Below are 22,589 nucleotides of genomic sequence, written 5' to 3' on the forward strand. Positions count from 1 at the left end.
GATTGTATCACAGGCAAGAAGTCGCAAAGTGCATAGCCCTCAAAGGTCTTTCCTTTCTTTGGTGGCAAGGCATGGACCAAAGCTGATCCATCTACAATGAGGACATCAGTCTTTGGTTCTTTGTCTTCTAGTGTAACATGACAGGGAGCACATGAAGAATGCGAAGGTGGCTCTAAGGCCCCGTCCACATGGTTGAGCTCTACTCGGTAAACTTGGCCTCTTTGCGGGCTAAGCCTGTCGTACGCATTTATGCTGCTGTCCGAACGAGGCTGGTTGAATAGTGAGAGCCTGGCAGTGACTGACACTAGACCGAGTTGTGTAAGACACACAAGAAGAAAATCGCGCTGTGTATTGTAGCAATGTGTGCAAAGATTAAAGCGGCGAGGCAGAAAAGGACGTGGTGTAAAGCGTGGCTACAAAGAAGAGCAGGCATAGGAAGTCATATGACGATATTGCGGGAACTGAGACATGGCTATGAATCAGATTTCATCAACTATATGAGAATGAACCCTAACGCCTTTTATAAACTCTTATCGAAATTGAAACCATGTATAAGGAAACAAGATACTACCATGAGGCAGAGTATTTCAGCTGGAGCTCGACTACTGTACATGCAACATTACTATTTCTGCTGTCAACAGGATGCAGCTACCGATCACTACAATACAGCACTAGGATTTCCAATCATAATGGACTAGACTGACAGATTTCCGTAGCATTACAATAAAGGATGTTAATATATTTGGTTTTCAAAGTTCCCAGAAGTCATACATACCTGGCGTATTTATTACGAACGGTAAAATAACGGGAAACTCTTGTTTATTTTCCTTTATTTATTTGTGAAGGTTTTACATGAAATTGCGCTTTACGGAAACTTTTCCGTAGGTGACGTCTTTATCCGTTTACCAGAAATATTTCCGTTAGTTAACAGCCCTGCTGCAGGCAAAGCCTCGATACTTCGATAAACGTTAGGAAACCTATACGAAGCTTTGCTCGCCGTTTCTCCGTTTCTGACGTCACACCGAGCAAAGTTCGCAGAGCAAAGCTCGACCGTGTGGACGGGGCCTAAGAGGAGAACCCATAACCATGCCCTCAATTTGTTTAAATAACTTACCATAAAAAACAAAAGCCGTATCCAGCACGACTAGGTCTAAGAAGGTTTTAAAAGTTGATCGGTTAAAATTTCTAAAAACTGAGTTAAGATTGGGAAATATCTGGAATATTTGTAAACAAGGACTCTACATCAAAACTGGTCGTTACTAGATCGGAATCTTGGATAAGAACCTTTTCTTTAAATTCGTAAGAGTTTTTTAAGGTATATCTGTTAGTATTAAGTGGTTCAAGCAGGGGTACGAGGAATTTCGCAAGTTTATAATTTGGAGTATTTTATGAAGACAGAATAGGACGCATAGGTACCCCTGGTTTATGAATTTTAGGTAAGCCATAAAGAACCCCGTATGACGAACCAGTTGAAAAAAGTTCATGATAGGTAGATTCGTCGATGATACTGTCATTTTTTAAAGTCCTCAGAAACCTGTTACTTTTATCCTCAGTTTTGAATATACTGTATAATATAATAATGTGGAATGCCGATTTCAGTAAATTTAGATTGGTCAGATAAGATATTATTCCTTTTTTTCTATGTATTCACCCTTGTCCGTAATAACTGTACCTTTGCCCTTGTCCGGTCTCAGAATATAATTTTTTTTTTTTTAGCCAGATTCTTAAGTACGTCAAGGTCCTATTTCTTAAAGAAGGTGTCCAACGAGGTCGAATTTTGCGGTGCGTGTTTTGCGATAATTCAAAGAGACGTTTTTGTAGGTCTTCCAAATCAGCTCCAAAGGGTAGTGATCTTAATCTATGAAAAGTAGATTCCAAAGGTAAGAAAAACTTACCTTTGGCAAACAAAAATCTAAACCCAGTGATAAATTACCTGGACTTCGGATACCCTTCGGACTTACATCATTGGACCGCCTTCCCCCTTCCAACATGGATCTCAGCAGCTATTTTTTAGTCATCCTGCTGCTTCTGAGCATCTGCTATAAAGGTTTCACCCATTTCCACCAGTTAATAAGACGTCGATATGGTGCTAAACATGATAAAAAGTGTCGATTAAAAAAAAAAAAAAATTAAGAAGTTGGAGAAAGGAAGACTGGAACTTGAATTTCTACAGTACCACACATTGAATAACAGTACTCCGAATTTCATCAAGTTCAGACTTTATAAATCAGGGGTGTACAATTCACAATTTTACCTGGATGCACCGAAGCAAGTCTTACAAATGGAAATGGGAACTAAACAAAAGTTGATCGTTATATCCGAATTTTTTATACAGTAAGGGACCCACAGAGCTTTACGACTTACTTCTAACTAGGACATGTTTCACAAGGAAAGTATATTCTTAGCAAACTATTTTAAAAACATCCGTTTTCCTGCTAATTTTGTCAGTAAGATTTGCTGAAAATTACTAAATAATTTCTTCTCCCCACCAGTAAAAACTGGAATTTTATGCAAGCTTCCCTATGTCTGTGATAGTTCTTTTAAAGCATGTATATAAATAAATTAATATATATATATATATATATATATATATATATATATATATATATATATATATATATATATATATATATATATATATATATATATATATATATATATATATATATATATATATGCAAGCTGACTTCGTCTTGTCCCACTTGGGAATTTATTCGCGCCTAAATAATTCGCTAATCCGAAATGCGAAGTAAAATTTATCACGGAGGAATTTCGTACTATTCCTGGAAGCAAAAAAAATATGGCAAAGATTTTAACACAGGAATTTCGCACTATTCCTCGAAGCAAAAGATATGGCAAAGATTTTAACACAGAGGAATTTCGCACTATTCCTCGAAGCAAAGAATGGTTAGCACTGGTTATTTCCTAACTACCTATCCTGAAAGGCATGCATTAATGAATCTAATATGGCGGTTCTCTTCTCTCAGTGAATACATGCGTCCCTATTTCTAATTCCTAGGGACAGTCACGATTGTAAAAAAAAAATTTTGCTAAGATAAACACATTCCTTACGTGGAACTCTCTTGATCTGTGCTCTTGATACCAGGTTCGGAATTTGTCTCGCACCCAGCTTAGCTTTGCTAATTGCTGATCTGGCAAGTTGCAAATACAATAAAGCAACACTAGAGGGAACTGCAACTGCAAAACGAGATCTATGGCCAGGTCGCCATTTTTACGTATTTCTTTGGATTTATGGTATTTTAGAGGCCGGCAACGGAAACTTTATTTAATTGGCCTTGGAGTTCTGACTTGCGTAAAGGGAAATCGTAAAAAAAATAAGAAAAAGGGGAGAATATGGAGCTGAAGACTCTACTTCATAAGGAAATGTTACGTAAACACTTGGGCTAAATTAAAGAATTATATTGACAAAAGCAAGCATTTGAAGGGCAAATGGATGAGTAAATTGATAAAGGGCTTGCAACACCTGAAGATCCTTCTAAGGGAGTCTTGATTAAACGTAGGGCACAGGCCAAGATGAGTCCACTGCGAATGGGTCCCTCTGCAAGAGAGATTTACACATTACACGCCAGTAAAGGAACAGTTTAACACAGAACAAGTCTCGAGTTTACACTGAGTGTGCCAAAGACTCGAGGAATGAATGACCACTTTACACTCGAACACAGGGCATTGGAAATGGCACGGGATAAATTGGCACAAGGACAGAAATGAAATGCTGGTACTCCAGGCTTTCTAAAAGGCAAGCTTTCGTGACCGAAAAGTCTTTACTCCACTTTACCTTAGGGGAAGCTGGTCTCTGGCGAAATAAGGACGAGGGAAGATCACACGTATGGCAGTTCTCTCGAGGATGACTGGAGACTGGAGTCTGGAGTCGGGAGTCGGACGGGGAAAGAAAATCTTCTCAGCAATGTTACCACTCCCCCGGGTGGGGGACTGTCTCTCGAGGACTCTTACTTCATGGCTTCTCCTCACGCTAACTAACTGCTTACTGCTCCTTTCCCTTATAAGGCACGCGGCCAGGCTCGGCTGTGTGCAATAAGGATGAATCACTGCTCAGGTGTTCAGCCTCTTCCCCGGGTTCCTTGCGGAGGTAAGACAATTCAGGCAGCTTAATGTGCCTTTAGGAAGGCCGTCTTAAGAGGATTAGTTGGGGTAAACCTCTTAAAAGGGAGTGGCATAAAATATCCTCCTAGCTCCTGTTATCTGTGTCATCTCAATATCTGTTCCAGGTAAAAAGGGACACATCGGAATGTTCATAATACGATCAGCCATGCGGTTCTCAATAAAAAAAAAAAAAGGTAAATTAGGTGGGGGGCACTGTGCGAGACTTCTGTTCTTATTATATATATATATATATATATATATATATATATATATATATATATATATATATATATATATATATGTATATGTATATGTATATGTATATGTATATGTATATGTATATGTATATGTATATGTATATGTATATGTATATATATATATATATATATATATATATATATATATATATATATATATATATATATATATATATATATATATAATGTATATATGCATATATATATATATATATATATATATATATATATATATATATATATATATATATATATATATATATATATATATATACTGTATATATGTATATATATATATATATATATATATATATATATATATATATATATATATATATATATATATATATATCGCACATTACACAGGTGAAAAATAAGAAACGGGGGTGTACAGTAGATCCTGACCGGTTTCGGCTTTATTTCCAAGCCATTGACGAAGGACTGATACAGAGTATGAGAAGTCACATATATATATACTACAAGAACAGTATTGACGAACATACACAACCGTTAGACACTACATATCCCCTCAGGCTGGTGTCGAGGTAGGAATGGCCTTCAAAACTCATTTGGCTCAAAATCACAATATCCTCTCAGGGGACAATGCTGATAAACAAACCATACGCCACCTCAGATCCACACCTGACAGGTGTCACGGAGGCGGAATTTGGAAACTCATTAACACTACTAACCCCGTACTGTGTTTACAAATATGATAATCCTATTTTCATACATCTCTACTGCCTACCTTAAAATTTAAACAATTTACAAATTTCTTTTGATATTAAAGGATCAAGTTTATACATCCCTTGACTGATATTCATATTATGGTTGTAACTTTCTTTTATAAAGCTAGATTCAATGATATTCCTTTCCAGTGCATTATTAGAATATACAATCCTTTTTGCCCTCTTCCCAGTTGATAGCATGATTGTTCTCACTAACATGCACAAATATACCACTGTTCCCCTGTGCATATCTCACACATTTCTTATGCTGTTCAATTCTTTTTTCCAGTGCTTTCCCGGTTTGGCCAATATAAAAGTTGTCACAAGACTTACACGGAATTTTATATACACACCCTTTAGTATTGTCAGGGGAGTTCTTGATGAGTACATTTTTCATTGTTTTATTGCTCTTAAATGCGACATTAACACCAGAATTCTTAAGAAGATGAGGGATATCTTTCATATTATTATTATAAGGCAGAACAAGCAAATTTTTTGTGTTGTAAGGTTCTTTCTGGTTTTGATACATAGTCTTTCTTGCCGCTTCAAATGCACTGTTTAATACACTATCAGGATATTTCAATTTCTTGCCTGCATTCCTAATCTTATCTATTTCATCATCAATATATTCAGGGCTACATACCCGTAATGCTCTTAAAAACAGATGAAAACACCTTATTGCTTTGTCCAGAATAGAAATGCACTTAGGAAGAAATATTAGTGGGTTTTCTATACATACTATATTTAAACCCATTACTATTTCTTCGCATAAGGACATCCAAAAACGGTAAGCACCCATCATTTTCCATTTCCATGGTGAATTTAATTGATGGTACTAATTGATTTAACTTGGCAAAAAAGTTATTTACATTTGGTTCCCTGGCCATACACAAATTATGTCGTCAACATACCTAAACCATGTTACATTATGTGGGATTATGTTGTTTAATATTTTCTTTTCAAAAAATTCCATATATACTTAACACTGGGGATAGAGGGTTTCCCATTGCCATACCAAAATTTTGTCCGTCTCGCTTCCCATGGAGACAAAATACATCGTTCCTTGGCTGATATTCTGGCCTTGTCACAGGAAGTCGTCAAGTTCCGGTAGTTCTTTCATTCGCGAGTCCGCCCTCTTGGGCGTGTCATAGGAAGTGTGAATTATCCGCTTTGAATACTGGCTTGATTTCGTTGTGATAAGGTCCTGTTTGCTGGAAGACTTTGTATACTGCCTGTGAGGTGAGCTGAGACTTTGTTTTCAAAAACCTGAATGGGTTTTAATGACTTTGCGTAACATGTACTGTTCTTTGCAATGTTACGATGCTTTGAATATCTTTTTCTCCTTTTATTTTTATTTCCCATATCTCTTTGATTTTTATCAATTTTCCTGAATTTATTTTGCCATGTTTTATTATATGTATTTGGAATTGGTAACGTGGGAGATATCCCACATTTGGTTTTTCTCTGTGCCTATTTTTAAAAGAGTTTTGTTTTTCCCTTTGTTTCCTCAGTTGTATTGGATTAGAGGTTAAATAATGGAGGGCAATATGACTTATCATGACTTCAGTCGTGTTTGACTTATTTGGACTCTTATGTTGTAGAGATTCAATTTGTGGAAGTTGAGAGCACTATGTTATAATTTACTTGGTTATTTTTTAGGTTAACAATTCTGGGATGTAGATATTCCCATTTCACTTCCTTTTGATTCCAAACGATTTGCCATTTTAGCCTGCTGAATAAATTATATTTTTGTAGGCATGCTTTTGTTAAAATTCCCTAGTTCAGTTAGTGACTTGGTTATCGAGAGAGAGAGAGAGAGAGAGAGAGAGAGAGAGAGAGAGAGAGAGAGAGAGAGCTGAGCAAGTGAGCTGATAGAAAGAGGGAGAGAATGCACTAGAGCAGAGACAAGCTGGCCAACGCTACCGTGATTTCCTTTCGAGATATAAGTTAGTTACGTCATTGACCTTATAACAGATGTGGTAAGAGGTTATGACCCCATTATATATATATATATATATATATATATATATATATATATATATATATATATATATATATATATATATATATATATATATATATGTATATATACTGTATATATATATACTGTATATATATATATATATATATATATATATATATATATATATATATATATATATATATATATATATATATATATATATATATATATATATATATGTATATATACTATATATATATATATATTTTATATATATATATATATATAAAGGCCGATATATATATATATATATATATATATATATATATATATGTTCATTATGACCCATGCAGCTCAAACCTGACAGCGAAAGCATATACACTACATGTTTTGTAAAAAAGGCCGAATGGTAACCAGACACAGCTCACTCCCGTACCGCAGCCAAAGAGCGGCATGAATGTCTAAGAAGCTCGCTTAGCACAGTTGGCGTTTATTTTTATGAGAAGGTTCTTGACTTTGGGAAGCCGAAATATCCAGCGGCATGATTGATACACTGGATTACGCTCGTTTGGATGGTCATTTTATTGCGATGATGTTATAAAATGGTTACGCTTTACGTTCCTTTATTTCTAAAGATTTTTTATTGGAGAGTGAAGTGCTTGTTGAAAACAATGAAAAATACGAAAACATACATCTTTGTTTCTCTCAGGTTAGTGTCAGCTTGCCATCAAGGCTTTCTTGATGTGTTTTTGTTTTTATTGTTTTTCCTCCTTTGCTTAGCCTTTGCTTCATAGTTTTTAGTTTTAATAACTTTATATTCCTATCATATTAAAAATAAATAATAATAATAATAATAATAATAATAATAATAATAATAATAATAATAATAATAATAATAATAATAATAATAATTGATAGAAAGTTCGTTAAAAAAAAAGAGCATTAAAGACTTATTGTTAAGAAAGATAACAAGCTCCCTAGCTTTTCGGAAACTTCCCTTCTCCACAGAAAATGGTTTTTATTCCTTCTGTCTGCAAAAGGAAGCACAAGTCCACGAGTGGCTGCTAGAGTTCATAAATCTTATCAATACATTTTAAATAATTTGTTTTTTAATGAACCTTTCGTGATGCATGTTTTAAAACGTGAATTATTCATTATAAATAATATGAATAATGATGTTATGAGTGGATTGACATTTTGAACGCACCTAAGTAGTTAATCAAACTAAGGTAACCGAAATTAATAACCCTGCGCGGTATTAGTAGAGGAGCGGAAGCCGTATATTTCACGAAGCAGTGCGTTGCTAAACAAAATTACGAGGCTGGCTGGAGATTGCTCAGACTTTATACCCACACTTCCTTGATGATTGTTGCATGTTGCGGAGTAATATACAAGGGTGCAGACCGGGGACTGCTTGTAAAATGATGTTTTTGCAACAGATTGATTTTTAGTTTTTTGTTTGTCACTTTTTATATTAGTACTTGTAATTAACGACATTTAATGGACAGCGTGTTTACAGAAGTCGAGTGTTAACATGTAAATCTTTTTAACGGGCAAATTACTGTACACAAGTTCAGTGATAGGTTTACAGGGTATTTTTTGTTTCTCTCTCTAATATATCTGACACGAAGTGCTCAAGATGAACATTTACACAACAGTCGAGAGCTGGGTGTCTAATATCAGTTTTTAGCAATAATTTAGATCTGATTTCTCATTGGTGGAAAAAGTTTCCTTTCAAGGAAATCGATAAGCACATTAGTCATTGGACTGCCATGATACCTGTGATTATTGTATTCTGAATGCATTATTAGTAAACTATTTATACGAAAAATGTCTAATTTTGATGGCTATTCTTTTCACAAACCACCTAAACCTCTACCCTTATGAAAACTCAACGAATAAATGAATGATTTTTCGAAAGTTTGAGTATCTGAATGTCAAGAATAAATGAATAACGAATGAATAAATAGCCACCTAAACTAGCTTTTCTGATAAACTGTGTGCGGAGAGGGAAAACCCTTAATACAAGAAGCACTGGAGAGCTGAGAGAAATAAACTGATAATGTTTAAATACTTTGGAATATTATAATTCTTAAAATATCTTGAGAGCTGTTTAATGATAATTGAGGTTTCTTAGAGAGTGAATGAAAAATAAATTGAGCTCTCTTGACAATTAGAATAGTAATAATTGATCTGTCTTGAAGAATTGAGTGATAAAAAGTGACCTGTCTTCGAGACTGGAATACAAATGACTTTTGTATTATATCTCAGGGAAAAAATAATTGAGGTGTCCTTGAGAAGTGAATTATGGTAACCGATCTGTCTTTGAGTTTGAAATATAAATAGATTCTGTATAGGAGAACAGAATAATAGTAAGTGAAACTTATTGAAGAATGGAGTAATAATAATAATAATAATAATAATAATAATAATAATAATAATAATAATAATAATAATAATAATAATAATAATGGACCTGTCTTCGAGAAATGAATGACATTTATTGACCTATCTTCGAGATAAGAATATGCTGTAGTGTTGATCTCTCTTGGAGAACAAAATAATAATAATTGAGGTGTTTTGGAAAAAAGTGATGATAATGGATCTGCCTTGGAGAACTGAATAATAATAATGCTACCGTCATTGAGAAGTGAATGATGGTAATTGCCTTGTCGCCGAGATTGGATTATAGATAGTTCCTGTAACTCTCTCTCTCTCTCTCTCTCTCTCTCTCTCTCTCTCTCTCTCTCTCTCTCTGAAACTTAGATGCTGAGAATTCCTTAAGCGTCTCGCTGTCTTATTCTCTCAGTTATGTTGAAATTCTATAACACAGAATCATAAGAATATTTAAATGGTTTTAAAGCCACCTTCACTTGACTTCCAGGCATTCTGGCTAATGGGCAGAAGGTTTGTATCCTCACAAATCTCTAAATAAAGCTAGTAGGAAGGAAATATGTAACAACGTAAGTTAAAAAAAATGCGAGCTGTCAGTCTGAGGGAAGAAAATCCATTGGCAAAGACTTGTGAACCAGTGACATGAAATATGCGATGATTGTTCTTAACAGAATCCAGTATGTGGTAAAGGCTGCTTAATTTTATTTCTTTTCTAGGTGCTGTTTCATTATATGATTCCCCTGACAGTAATAATTGGCTATTTACGTAATTAGTGAAATAACTGAAATACAGGAGTAGGCTCTGTCAGAATTATTTGGTAGTGAATTCCTAAATTAAGAGCTGGATTTTATCTTTACTTTGAAAGGCTTGCTTTGTCTTTTTTAAGTTGCCAACAGATTACATAAGTCCTTGTTGTCACGAACTATAGCTATTTTGAGCTGCATGAGAAAATGAAATTTTCATTGAAAATCAAATACTGTTAAAACAATAAAAAGCTTTTTGAATCCAGGCATGTAGCCTACAGCTTTCTGTAGTCTACGTATCAGGACTTTGGGAATATAGCGTATTTGCTAACACTTGTGGTAGAATACCCTGCTGGATTTCTGTTTCTTGGTAAGAAACCATTTAATAATAATAATAATAATAATAATAATAATAATAATAATAATAATAATAATAATAATAATAATAAAGGAGAATATCTCAGATTTCATTGAAAATTGTGGCTGCTCTTCCAGTGCTGATTTATTTCACTTTCTCGACCCATTTTATTCCGTGAGACATAAATCCTTTAGATTTTGGCCTGTCTTAATCTCTTCCTCTTGAACAGAGGGTATGGACACATAGTAAGGTTAAAAAAGAGTATTAACATTTTTTTCCATGTGTATAAAGATGTAACCCCAACAAGGTACAGAATACAATGGATCGATGTAAGTTTATAGGGTATAAATGTTTCTTTGCCAAATGGAAAACTAGTCGTGTTGACGTCATCGGGATTTTTATTATTAACTGACTGGTTCTCTCTCACCTCAACCATTTGTGGTTGATTCGAAGGCCATGTTGCTTTGATCTCAAAGATTGTCGGAGGGAAGACTAAAGGCGTGGCTCTTGGGGCTGTCTCTTGGAGGGGGCCCATATTCTCAGTCGAGGGGTTTGTGTTCATTTAAGGATGCTTATAAATATAATGTATACAATTCAAGGTTGCTAAGGAAATGGCTATCAGGTACGGTTGTGATAATGTCTTGGATAGCCTCGTAGTCTTCCCAATATCACCGTGACTGCGGCCCAGAATCCTCTGAGAAGGGACCATTGTGGGCATACTTACGAAGATGCTGGGCCGGGACGTCCTCAGAGAGGGCACTGGATTTGGTAGATCATACTGGCCCTCGTTCTCTCTTATTAGGGCGCTTGTTGTCTTCTTGGCAAGGAGCACCTCCAGGGAAAAGTAACATTATCCAGCCTGCCCTCCAACGTTCATCAAGATAACGACAGCGTAACCTTGGCATTAACGAGACAGTCTGAGGCGATGATGCACCGGCCAATTAACAGAGCACTTTCCCGTTTGCCAGTGCCACATAAATACTTCATTTCATGTACTTCTTAAAAGGACGAAGCGTTGATGATGATGTATTAATAATAATAATAATAATAATAATAATAATAATAATAATAATAACGCAGTGGATAAGACCTCCCCGTTAGACATCATGGTCATGGTCTTCAGGACCGACCAAAGGTAATGTGAGATATTTCACATATGTCAACTGTGCTGTTTATTGGTTTCTTATTTTTGCAATAAATGATATTTTTGATGCTCATTATTTGCATTTTTCAACTTTTCGTTGACGTTTTTGAATAGCAGAAGAACCAATGCTAAATACTCACCATCTCAAAAAAGTAGTTTTCTCTCATTCGGAAATAAATGTCGCTCCCACTTTTATCAGTAGCCTCGTGAATGCTCATGGGCATAGAAAATTCATGAAAAGGTTTGTTCCAAGTGGAACACTATTCATACTGAAATATTTTGTCTATACTTTAAATTGTTCTTTTAACATGTTTTCTTTCTGCCTGCTGTGCGCGGAATCAATTTTGCTGTAAACCTGAAACCCCTTCCCCCAAAACACACACACACACACACACACACTCTTATTAATTACCATTTTTATAATAAATAATTTTGACTGTTCAATTTAAATTTTGATTAAATTTCATGAGTTATGCATAGGACCTTTTTGGTCTGTAAGTAACATACATTTTTAAATGGAAATGGTTAAATTTTATAGTGTTCATAAATTAATACTGATAAATTCTTGCTCATTGTGTTAATTACTGGTACATGCTGCCTTAGCTACAATTTCATTATGTTCCAGGTTCGTGGATATTATCGAGCAAGGCAAGAGAATGCTGATATGTATGTTGATTTAGTGCCGTCTGCTTTAGACCATGTTTGGGATTTGCGCATGCAAACAGTACTTCCCATGCCTGATAAACTTGGTAGAACTGTCCTTATTTTCAGAACAGGTAAGTGGTGTGCGAGGGTAAGGCCCATAGATAAGTTTTAAAACTGGTGACTTGAGCTGACTTGATTCTCAGGACAGGCCAGTAGTGTGCGTGTGGGGTAACGTAGACTGAGTCTGGGAGAGTTATGATGTATCCTAAAACTAAACTGGTTTTCATTTTAAGACGCGTAAGTGCTTTTCAGGTGAACTGCGTGGACTAAGGCTACTTAATGACAGGCATTTGATTTGCAGTTGTTGATCTCATAATGGGTAGGTGCTAGAGTAAGAGATGCGTGTGCGATGACTTTTAGTCCAGATATATGATGTACGAGAGTGGGAGGTACACCGACTTAATGAGTTTTAGGACATGCAAATAGGGTATGAGTATAAGGGATCCTATACTGACACTGAATATTTGGTCATGTACGTGGTATGAATGAAAAACAAGCTCAAGGACATGATAGTGAGGCGCAAGAAAAACACGAATGTTTCGATATGTAACTTATAGTAAGAGACTCGAGTTTAGGGTAAGGAAAGGGTGTGTAAGCGTTGAATGCATTGACTGACATGGGCTTCAGACAGGTTAGTGTGAGGTGCCTAGATCGACTGGGATATTCTCTGTAAAAGCATGAATTACAAATATGACATGGGAGCTAAGTAGCGTGCAAGTGTGAGGCACGTACAGACAAGTTTTAGAGCGGGTAAACAGGTGATTTAAAGGTCATTAACATGTGAATTTTAGTACAGGTGGGCATGAGAGAGATTAGCCTGCCAGAACCGTCTTGTTTTAGTACGGGATAACTCAAAATTTATATATCCTGTCATTATAGCTTGATATTTATGAAGTAAGGACAGAAAGTTCTCTTGATATTGAAATGAAATTGTAGAAAAAAATTGCTTTGATCTGGACGTTTGACAGTGTAAAAATTTTGCTGTGTAGCTAACAAATTTTGAATACAAGATATATCCATGTGTTCAATGTTGATTGAAAGAAGCGAAATAATAGATTCTTTGCATTAAAGGTGCAAAGGAAAATTAATCCTTGTTAGTTTTAAGAATCACGAACAAAGAATTTATTTCTTTTCAAGACTGTAAATATGTGGTAGATGGACACAGTTAGTTGAAGTTTAAAAGTTGGGACTACGACAGATATTTGGATGCGGAAATGTAATAGATCATACGGGCAGATGAGTCCAAAGTTGGTTTCTCATTGCATTAGAGAGAGAGAGAGAGAGAGAGAGAGAGAGAGAGGGGCGAGATAGGCTCTCTCACTTTCATAAGGGCATAGCTTTCAGGTGCTGCCAAGGATAGTTTTGTTAAACATTACCCCGGTGGTGGCCGCAGGAGTTGTCGCCGTACGACTTTTCGCCACGGACTTTTTACCGTAGGAAATTTTGTCGTAAGGAATTTTTGCCGAAGATGCGTATTGAATAAGATAATAAGATAATTAGCTATTACATGTACTCTTAGAATTTAAACATAAATACATACATACGTACATACACGCATTCATCTAATGCTGCGGTCTTTGATAATTAGCTATTACTTCTAAAGTTTTAAGCAAGTAGTTTTAAACAAGAAGTATAAGTAATTGTATCTAATAAGATAATGAGCTATTTTATTTTAGAATTTAAACATAAATAAATGGGTTACATGCGTACATAATTGCATTCATCTAATGCGACGGTCTTTGATAATTAGCTATTATTTTTAAAATTTTAAACAAGTAGTTTTTAAACAGTGATTGTATATACTTCTAAATTTTTAAAAAGTGGGTTGTAAAACGGAAATAATTATTTTTCAGTAAAGGATATATTATTTAAGTTCCATTATTGCAGCCCCTCGACAGTGCCGCACAAAGTGAAAACTAGCCGTGGAGGTGAAAAGTTAGTTGGCGATGCTAATTTCGTTTACAGAATCGACAGAACCCTGGAAATGAAAACGTATTGCGAGTGTGACATTAAAAACTGTAAGGCGAGAGTCCACACAATTTTAGAAAAAGGAGGTCATATAGTGATATGCGAAGCTGTCGGTGACCACAGCCATTCTGCAGACCCAACAAAACCAAAAGTGTCGCCACCTTAGCAAGATTGAAAGAAAGTACTACGAAGTCCCAGTTGTCTACAAGATCACTCATTTCCAATGCTTCTGCTTGCTTAGATAATGCAAGATGTTGTCTTATGCCATCAAATGCAACTTTATGGCGAAATATTAAGAAACGGAGGCAAGTGAATGAACAGGCTCCTCAGGCTCCTCTTATTCCCGATGCAAGAAATGATTGTCATTCCTGTAGCTTTTCAGTGTCTCGAAAGAAAGTGATGAAAACCTTTTATTATAAGACAGTGGCGAATGTAACCAGATATTTGTTTCATTTAGCTAAAAATATTTTCCGAAAAGTATCTGATTTGTGTCATAAAGTGCGCTACCAAAGTGGTTCGGAATTTGACACTTGGTTAAATGCTTTGCAACACTCGCATTTTCCCCCTTATTGGTGCATTTGAGGAGCTAGTCGACAATGATGATTTGCCTCAGGACTTGATTTCCTATTTCGAAACCAGATTTCCTATTTCGAAACCCATTATATTGGTGGGGTAAGAGGCAGGGACCCTCGTAGGCGAAGAGTCGCTCCAACATTTGTTGTGGATATTATGTGGAATGGTTATGAAGGGACCTTGAATAATTTACCAAACACCAACAACAGCGTAGAGGGTTTCATAACGCCTTACAAAGTTCTGTCACAAACACCCACCCAGATATTTGGAAACTGATAAACATTAAAAAAACGAAGTGTCTAGCAAAGAAGAAAAGAACTGACCTCGAACGTGACAAAGCATCTTAAATGAAGAAAAAGTACAAAGATATTTATGTAAGAATACAAAGGATTGTTTCGATGTACGATTCTCAGCGTATACTTCACTGTTTACGGAGTATTGCATTGAACTTGCATTCATTCTAAACTTGAATTAAAGCTGTATTTTCACTTTTTCATTTTTTAAATATTGCGATGAACTTGGATCATTTAAAGTTAATTAATTGTAACTTGCATTAATTTTATCTTGAAACTTGATTTTTACTTATATTTACTATTTTGAATATTGCAGTGAACGTGAAATAATTTTGAAAATTTATTGTAACCTGAATTGCTTTTACCCTATTTTCATGTTTTCAATAAGTAAACTTTATGTATTATAAAGTAACCTTTTAATCTCATACTTTAGACATACTTGATTAATTCTACGGCAAAAATTCCTTGCGGCAAAAAGCCCATGCGGCAAAATTTCCTACGGAAAAAAAGTCCGTGGCGAAAAATCCTACGGCGAAAACTCTTGCGGCAAAAGTTACTCCATCCACTAAAATTTAAATAATAATCATGAATCTAAATACAAATATACCTACTTCAGATACATAACTACGCTTTAACAACTTCATCTGGATTTCTATGTGCTAAAAGTGTTTATTATTATTATTATTATTATTATTATTATTATTATTATTATTATTATTATTATTATTATTATTATTATTATTAGGGAGGAGACCTTCTCTGAGGGCTGTTGCGTTAAAAATTATAGCTGTTTCCACGGCATTTAATTTATACAGAGTCTTATCTATTCTTCTTATTTCCTTTTTTTTCTTCAGCCTGTAGCTGGTAAACAGGTTTCCCAAGGACATATAAAGATTTCTGTTTTCTTAGGTTTATTTCCTCTGACGTTTCAAACGCGCTCTGGCGTTTATTTTCAAAGAGTGAATGAAATGGCATGCAGGTTACAAGGGTATATATAGCAAGCGGGGGTAGGGCGGTGGTTGTAAAGTTGCAGGTCGGTTATTCAACTGCGTTTTGGTTGGTCACAGGTTGGTGATGAAGTCGGTCCTGGAGGCACTGAGACCTTCTGGGCCTAATCGCTATTGGAATTTGGGAGTAGGCCCAGAAGGTATTAACGCCTGCAGGACCGACTTTGTCACCAATCTGTGACCAACCAAAACACAGCTGAATGACCGACCAGGCAACTGAGCACCCACTGCCCCAGCCCTGCTTGCTATATATACCCCTGTAACCTACATGCCATTTCATTCGCTCTTTGAAAATGAACCCCAGAGCGCGTTTGAAACGTCAGAGGAAATAAACCTAAGAAAATAGAAATCTTTGTATGTCCTTGGAAACTGATTTATAAGCTACAGGCTGAAGAAAAAACGATAATAAGAAGAATAGAGAAGACACTGTATGAATTAAATGCCGTGGGAACAGTAATAATAATAATAATAATAATAATAATAATAATAATAATAATAATAATAATAATAATAATAATAATAATAATAATAATAATTATAATTATAATTATAATTATAATTATAATTATAATTATAATGAAACCACAGTGTTTTGGGAACTAACGAATATACTGAAGGAGAGGCTGACTAGGTTAGGAATCAAGGAAACTTGAAGAACATGGGCGCAAAACAAACCGTAAGCTTTTTCTACTGTAAATGTCTCTGGACGGGAAATAATACATAAAAGAACTGATTAGAAATGGCGATGACACTATCTCAAGTAAAAAAAAAAAAAAAAAAACTAATCGTAATAAGTGTGATCAAAGATGAAAACCTAGATAAAAACCTAGATACATGTTGATAAAGTCCTTTCAACTCTGGCGAAAATTACACGTCAGATTATGTAGATTATTTACAAATCATTGAACGCCATGCTCTCTGAATAGATAAATTAGGGGAAGAGGTGGATTAGGAACAATAGGAGTATAGAACAAAGGTTAAGGAAATCGCGAGGAAGACATAGACGAACTGAGGCTCAGACCCTATCTTGCTTAGGCTCTTAACAAAGAAAACATTGTGCTTGAGTATATAGCTGGTCAGCCTGGATGATGTTTTGTTTCCATTTTTACTGAAAAGAAAAATTCTATAGTTAAAAACTCGGAGCCCATGCATGATTGAGATGATGTGGAGTTAGGTGAAATAATGTTAAGCTTCACGTAGATGATCTCCACTCATGACTACAAACAAATATTGGCCCAGAGTGTATTCGGCGACTTGTTTATCCTGTAGATGTTACGCTGGTTCAGTGTAACGTAGTACCGGGACCTTTGCTTGACCAGAAATTTTCTTATTCTTTCCACCTCTTCAGTCTAAGTCATTTTTAAACTGAGTGATTTACCTTTATGTTCAAACTAATCTATTGGCACTGTAGTGAATGAATGATGAATATATCTAAGTTTCTAACGGTTTACAAGTTTGTATAGATCTTAAATCTTGTTGTTTTTAACAATGCTTGATTTTTTATTCATAACATCATGGATCTTGTGATGCAGCGTGTCACTACATTTAACCGTTATCCTTCTTTCAAGTAGCAAGAAATACATTCGGGTAGCATTTCTGCTTTCACGCTGATACTTACTGCGAAAAGAACCTAAACATTTTTCACAATTTATTACATTCATAAAGGCCTTCGGCGCTCATGATCTCGGCTGCTTGATTGTACATTTTAGTTACATATTACTGTACATAGTTAGTTGACATTAAACTTGCTTTACTCATTTCTCATTATTTTCAGGAGCCTGGCTGCCGGAAGTGTGCAATTTAGACGACGTTTTCCGCAGTCAAGTGATCATGCTGGAGCACATAGTCCGTGTGCCTATCACTCAGCTTCGGGGCATCACGGCTGTTGTCGACTGCGCTGGACTTTCCATGACACACGCCTACTACCTGACACCCACTCACATCCGTAGAATGATTTCAGTTATTCAGGTAACCGGAGGCAGCTTTAGGTTTCGTCGGGCGTGACTCTGGTTTGGAGACGTTCAATTTGCTAAACCGAAGCGCATTGTATACTTATTGCTCTCTCTCTCTCTCTCTCTCTCTCTCTCTCTCTCTCTCTCTCTCTCTCTCTCTCTCTCTCTCTCTCTCTCTCGTCTGTAATTTCAAGTTCTGGAAAGCAAGAAAAGGAAAGGAGGGCAGAAGTCTTAAATAAAATACAGTGCACCAGAGTATCCATCAGCCATATTTTTTCCAACGTTGTCTTCATTTCTTTTACTCATTCTGAATGCAATACTTGTGGGATTTCACAAGAAATCTCTGTAGGGGGATAAAGCAGTTAGTTTAGTTCATGTGGTGCACTGCAGTAATTATTTATGGGTGCATGCTGCGCCCCTTCGGCCCCTAGCAGCACCCACTTTTAAGACTTATGCTTGACCTCCATGATCCATCCCGCTTCCTTTCTTTATTCTTGTTAGTGCACCTGTAGGGTTTTCTCCCACTTCTACTTTGGATTATTGTACTTCTTAAGCAATGAATAGCAAAAATGCCCCATTGCTTGTCTTCACAGCCTAAGTTTCATAAAGCGAAACGTTATTCTAATCCAAGGCCGCTACCAACTAAGTCATAAACGTCATGAAAAGAAAAAGCTAGGGAATTACCTGTCAAACTTTGTACTTTTCATGCCAGCTAGATTTACCAGACTTTCCGACCATCAATGACTCATTGATAGTATTCCAGCCAAGTCTTGAGTTCGATCCTGATGTGAGGTGGACTTTTCTTGATGCTGTACACATGATTGCGTGTTGATTTCCTTTATTATCATTGTGTAACAGACTCCTTAATAAAAAAAAAAATTGACATAGTAAATACTGATATATAATTTATGAAAGAAATGTCTTAGGATGTAATGAATAAAATGATAAGATTGTCGAGATGAAAATCCTTACGAATATTTTTCCCTCCATACGTATAGGCCTGCATTTATTTTATCCAGCGTATATCTTAAAGCAAGTGGTCTTTCTCGATCGTTCAAATTTTTGGCATTTTGAGATGGCTATTTAATTATTCCCTTTACAAAATGTACTTAGAATACAATATTCTTCGTCCTTTATCATTATATAAAGTCTGTTTTTCTTTTAATATTGTGTCGTATAAGTAATGAGTGGTGATTTTAAGATGTAAATTAATTTACTTGAGTCGGATTCATGCATTCTTCATCAGACTCTGCTGTGCTTTATTTTGCGTGTTTTTATCGTTATTTTACTTTTCCAGGAAGTCTTCCCATTGAGATTCAAGGCACTACACTTTGTCCACGAACCTTCCATATTTGACTGGGTCTTCAGTTTGGTCAAACCTTTCCTCTCCGATACAATTAAGGGAAGGGTATGTCATGAACTAGTGATATATGTACATAGATACCCTGAATTAATTCACTGTATATGTAAACATTACCCGCTGTTTTTACGGTAGATAATTATATTTACAAGTTCTCCACAGAAAATTTTCGTCATGCAGTTGTGGCTATTGTTAAAGAATCCATCGCATTTTTTTAATAGTTTGCTTATAATCAGAATGATAGGTCATTGCTGAATTGTAAGGACAAGTTTACAGTCAAAGGAAATATTTGATTTTAATAGAAGCATATTACCTTAATTCTTTTAATTGACGCAACTTGAAACAGCCAGTGAATGTTTTTTTTTTTTTTTTGACAGCTTCACTTTCATGGAGAAGATCTTCAGAGCCTCCACAAGCACATTCCAGCAGAAGAATTACCAGAAGAATTAGGGGGTTCCCAAGGACCAATGGACAACTCGGAATTTGTTCAGAATTTAAAGCTTCATGAAGAATATTTCAAAGGTAATACAAGTTTGTCAAGAAATTTACAGTTCCCGGGATTTTTTCCCTATTTTTTTTTTTTTATTCGTTGTAACTACAATAGTGATTAGGATCGTAACGCACCATATGAATACCTCTAAAATATTATGTTAAAATTATAGAAACGTGCACGCACACTCTCTCTCTCTCTCTCTCTCTCTCTCTCTCTCTCTCTCTCTCTCTCAAAATACGGCTTGAGGTGATGCCGATAAGTTAGCCTCAGAATGAAATAGCATCAGTAAAAGTAGCAGTGGTTTTAACAGTATCAGTGGTATTAGCGACATAGTAGTTATAGAGGGAGGTGGTATTCTGTATTTGTAAAAGTAAATTACGATTCCTTTAATTGCCTTCCGAACTTCTATCTTTATGCTCTATGGTAGTATAGCGCTTAATAAATGATAGCTTCTAATTAAATTGCATTTTAGTGCAGCAAGGTCTCACACTTCAATGTGTGGTTGCACGAATTTATAAGTACATATATGTGTGGTCTTAAATAGCAAGCACATAAGTTTTGCTTAGATATAATTTCTAAAACCTGATATAGAAATATACGTATGAGGAAACAGACTGCAGTGGAAAAAAATTAAATACACCTTATGAACCTAAAAAGAGCTTCATCTGCTAGGAAAATATCGCACAATGGATGCATCTAAAGACTGATGACATCAAAGCTGAACGCATGGCAGTCAAAGTATATGAACGTAACTGTGTTCTCAACAAATGTCCCTTTCGCCAAAATATCAGCTCGCTCTCTTTCTAAAAGCTGTTTTTGTAACCTCAAAGAGACAAAAATGCATTTAATTGAAATATTTATAAATGATTTAGTTTCCTTTCTGTTGTGTGGTGTACATATACACGTGTCAATGTATGCTTCCCTTAGTTACCTGTTAAAAATAAGTTGTTAGAAAACTTTGTATACAGAAGTTTACAATAAAGGGGCTTCAATGCTAGTAAAGTCTACAGTACAAAGTTTGTGAACCCAGAAAGTTACCCATATGATTGATAGGGAATGAATTAAAAGAACAGCAAAATCATTCGTAAGGATTCGTTAGGACTATACATAGTTGCTAGGCTTGATGAATGATTGGGATTACTTTTAAAAATATAGTACTGAAAGATCTTGACGATATTGTAGATAGCATGAAATGCCATAATGAAAAGACCACTTCACCAAGGATAAAAGAAATGTATTATCGCAATAACAAGTAAGCTGTTCAAGTCTGAATTTCGAATAAAGCAGATTTGCGCTTCGGTTAACGACTTGGTCGTTAGAACCAGACCAACTTGAAAGGTGACGAGTGAATTCAAACCATATTCGACCTATTAGTGGAGTGGGTGACTACAAAAAAATAGGGGAAAATTGCAAATGGTGATACAAGCATGAAACTTGGCTCAACTATTCTTCTTGTTCCTTGGTCTCATTATCAACCTCCGGCCACACAAAATTTTGCCATTTCCAAGATGGCCGACAGGTTTTCAAAATGGCGTCCTGTGGATATTTGAATATTGGTATTTAATTGATTAATCACATTCAAATCCCTAAGTCACTCCCAGTTTATGTTAAAATATTAAAAACGAGCCTTTATATATGTAGACACATCATTTATCTGCATAGAAATATCTAAGATGGCTGTCACAATATCAAAAATGTCCGCCAAAATGCCAAAATTTGGTACATAAGCTCATATATGAGGCTAAAGATTGGGTAATACATGGATCTGGGGGTAACTTCAGCCTGATCAGTTCATTTTTTGTAGATTAGAAGTCAATTAATTCCCAGTTAATTAATTTTCATCCTCATTTAGAAAAAAAAATGGGTAATAAGTTTAATGTAAAGGTGTAATAGTGTAGTTTCAGTGTACTACCAGGCACATTGGTTGACACTATAGCTGTGAAACTCAGCATGGGGTTCAGTGCTAGCTAATGGCAGAGATTTTTATTAGTTTCCCAAATGCTGTTTAGCTAGCCCCACTTCTAAGTTAAACAGCTGCACCTGAATTGACAGGATGTGCCAGCGTGGGAGAGCCAAGCCAAGGAAGATGGGGCTTTAGTCTTCTAGATGGTGTACAGATCACACAGGAATTAAATAGCACTGGATGAATGATCAGGCTAAGGGTAGGATTATGACATACCTGAGCCTAGTTGTATCCGATATCTGAAAGTGCATTTATGTTATATAGGTGGTAAAAGGATAAACCCTCGGCCTATAGAACAAAAGCAAGGGCAGGACAATCTTGGAAATCAACATCTTTCCTGAAGGGAGATAGTACGACTAACTGGAAGCTTTGTTGCTTGTGCCAAGAGGACACACGTGAAAGACTAGTTGATGCATCTGGTGCTGGCTATGTTACTCTTGCTACAAACATTCCTTTATTCTATAAGTTAAATGCAATGCCTATACCATTTCATCCCAAAAGGCTTGATGAAGGTGATGGAATTCTGCAGACCTTTGAAAATAACAAAGCAACTTGTCATGAATCAT

At 35.6% G+C, this 22,589-nt stretch overlaps 1 protein-coding gene across 4 annotated transcripts in view; it reads left to right on the forward strand.

Moving 5' to 3' along the window:
• LOC136845702 (alpha-tocopherol transfer protein-like) overlaps positions 1–22,589 on the forward strand; it is a 732,943-nt gene that overhangs the window by 704,707 nt on the left and 5,647 nt on the right. For all 4 annotated transcript variants that reach the window (XM_067115855.1, XM_067115856.1, XM_067115857.1 and 1 more), the window contains 4 exons: positions 12,335–12,485; positions 18,030–18,223; positions 19,505–19,615; positions 19,945–20,089. In XM_067115855.1, coding sequence (XP_066971956.1) covers positions 12,335–12,485; positions 18,030–18,223; positions 19,505–19,615; positions 19,945–20,089 — 601 coding nt within the window. The remainder of the gene's footprint in view (positions 1–12,334; positions 12,486–18,029; positions 18,224–19,504; positions 19,616–19,944; positions 20,090–22,589) is intronic.

Source organism: Macrobrachium rosenbergii, chromosome 14, assembly GCF_040412425.1.
Source record: "Macrobrachium rosenbergii isolate ZJJX-2024 chromosome 14, ASM4041242v1, whole genome shotgun sequence".
In the NCBI taxonomy this organism is placed as follows: Eukaryota; Metazoa; Arthropoda; class Malacostraca; order Decapoda; family Palaemonidae; genus Macrobrachium; species Macrobrachium rosenbergii.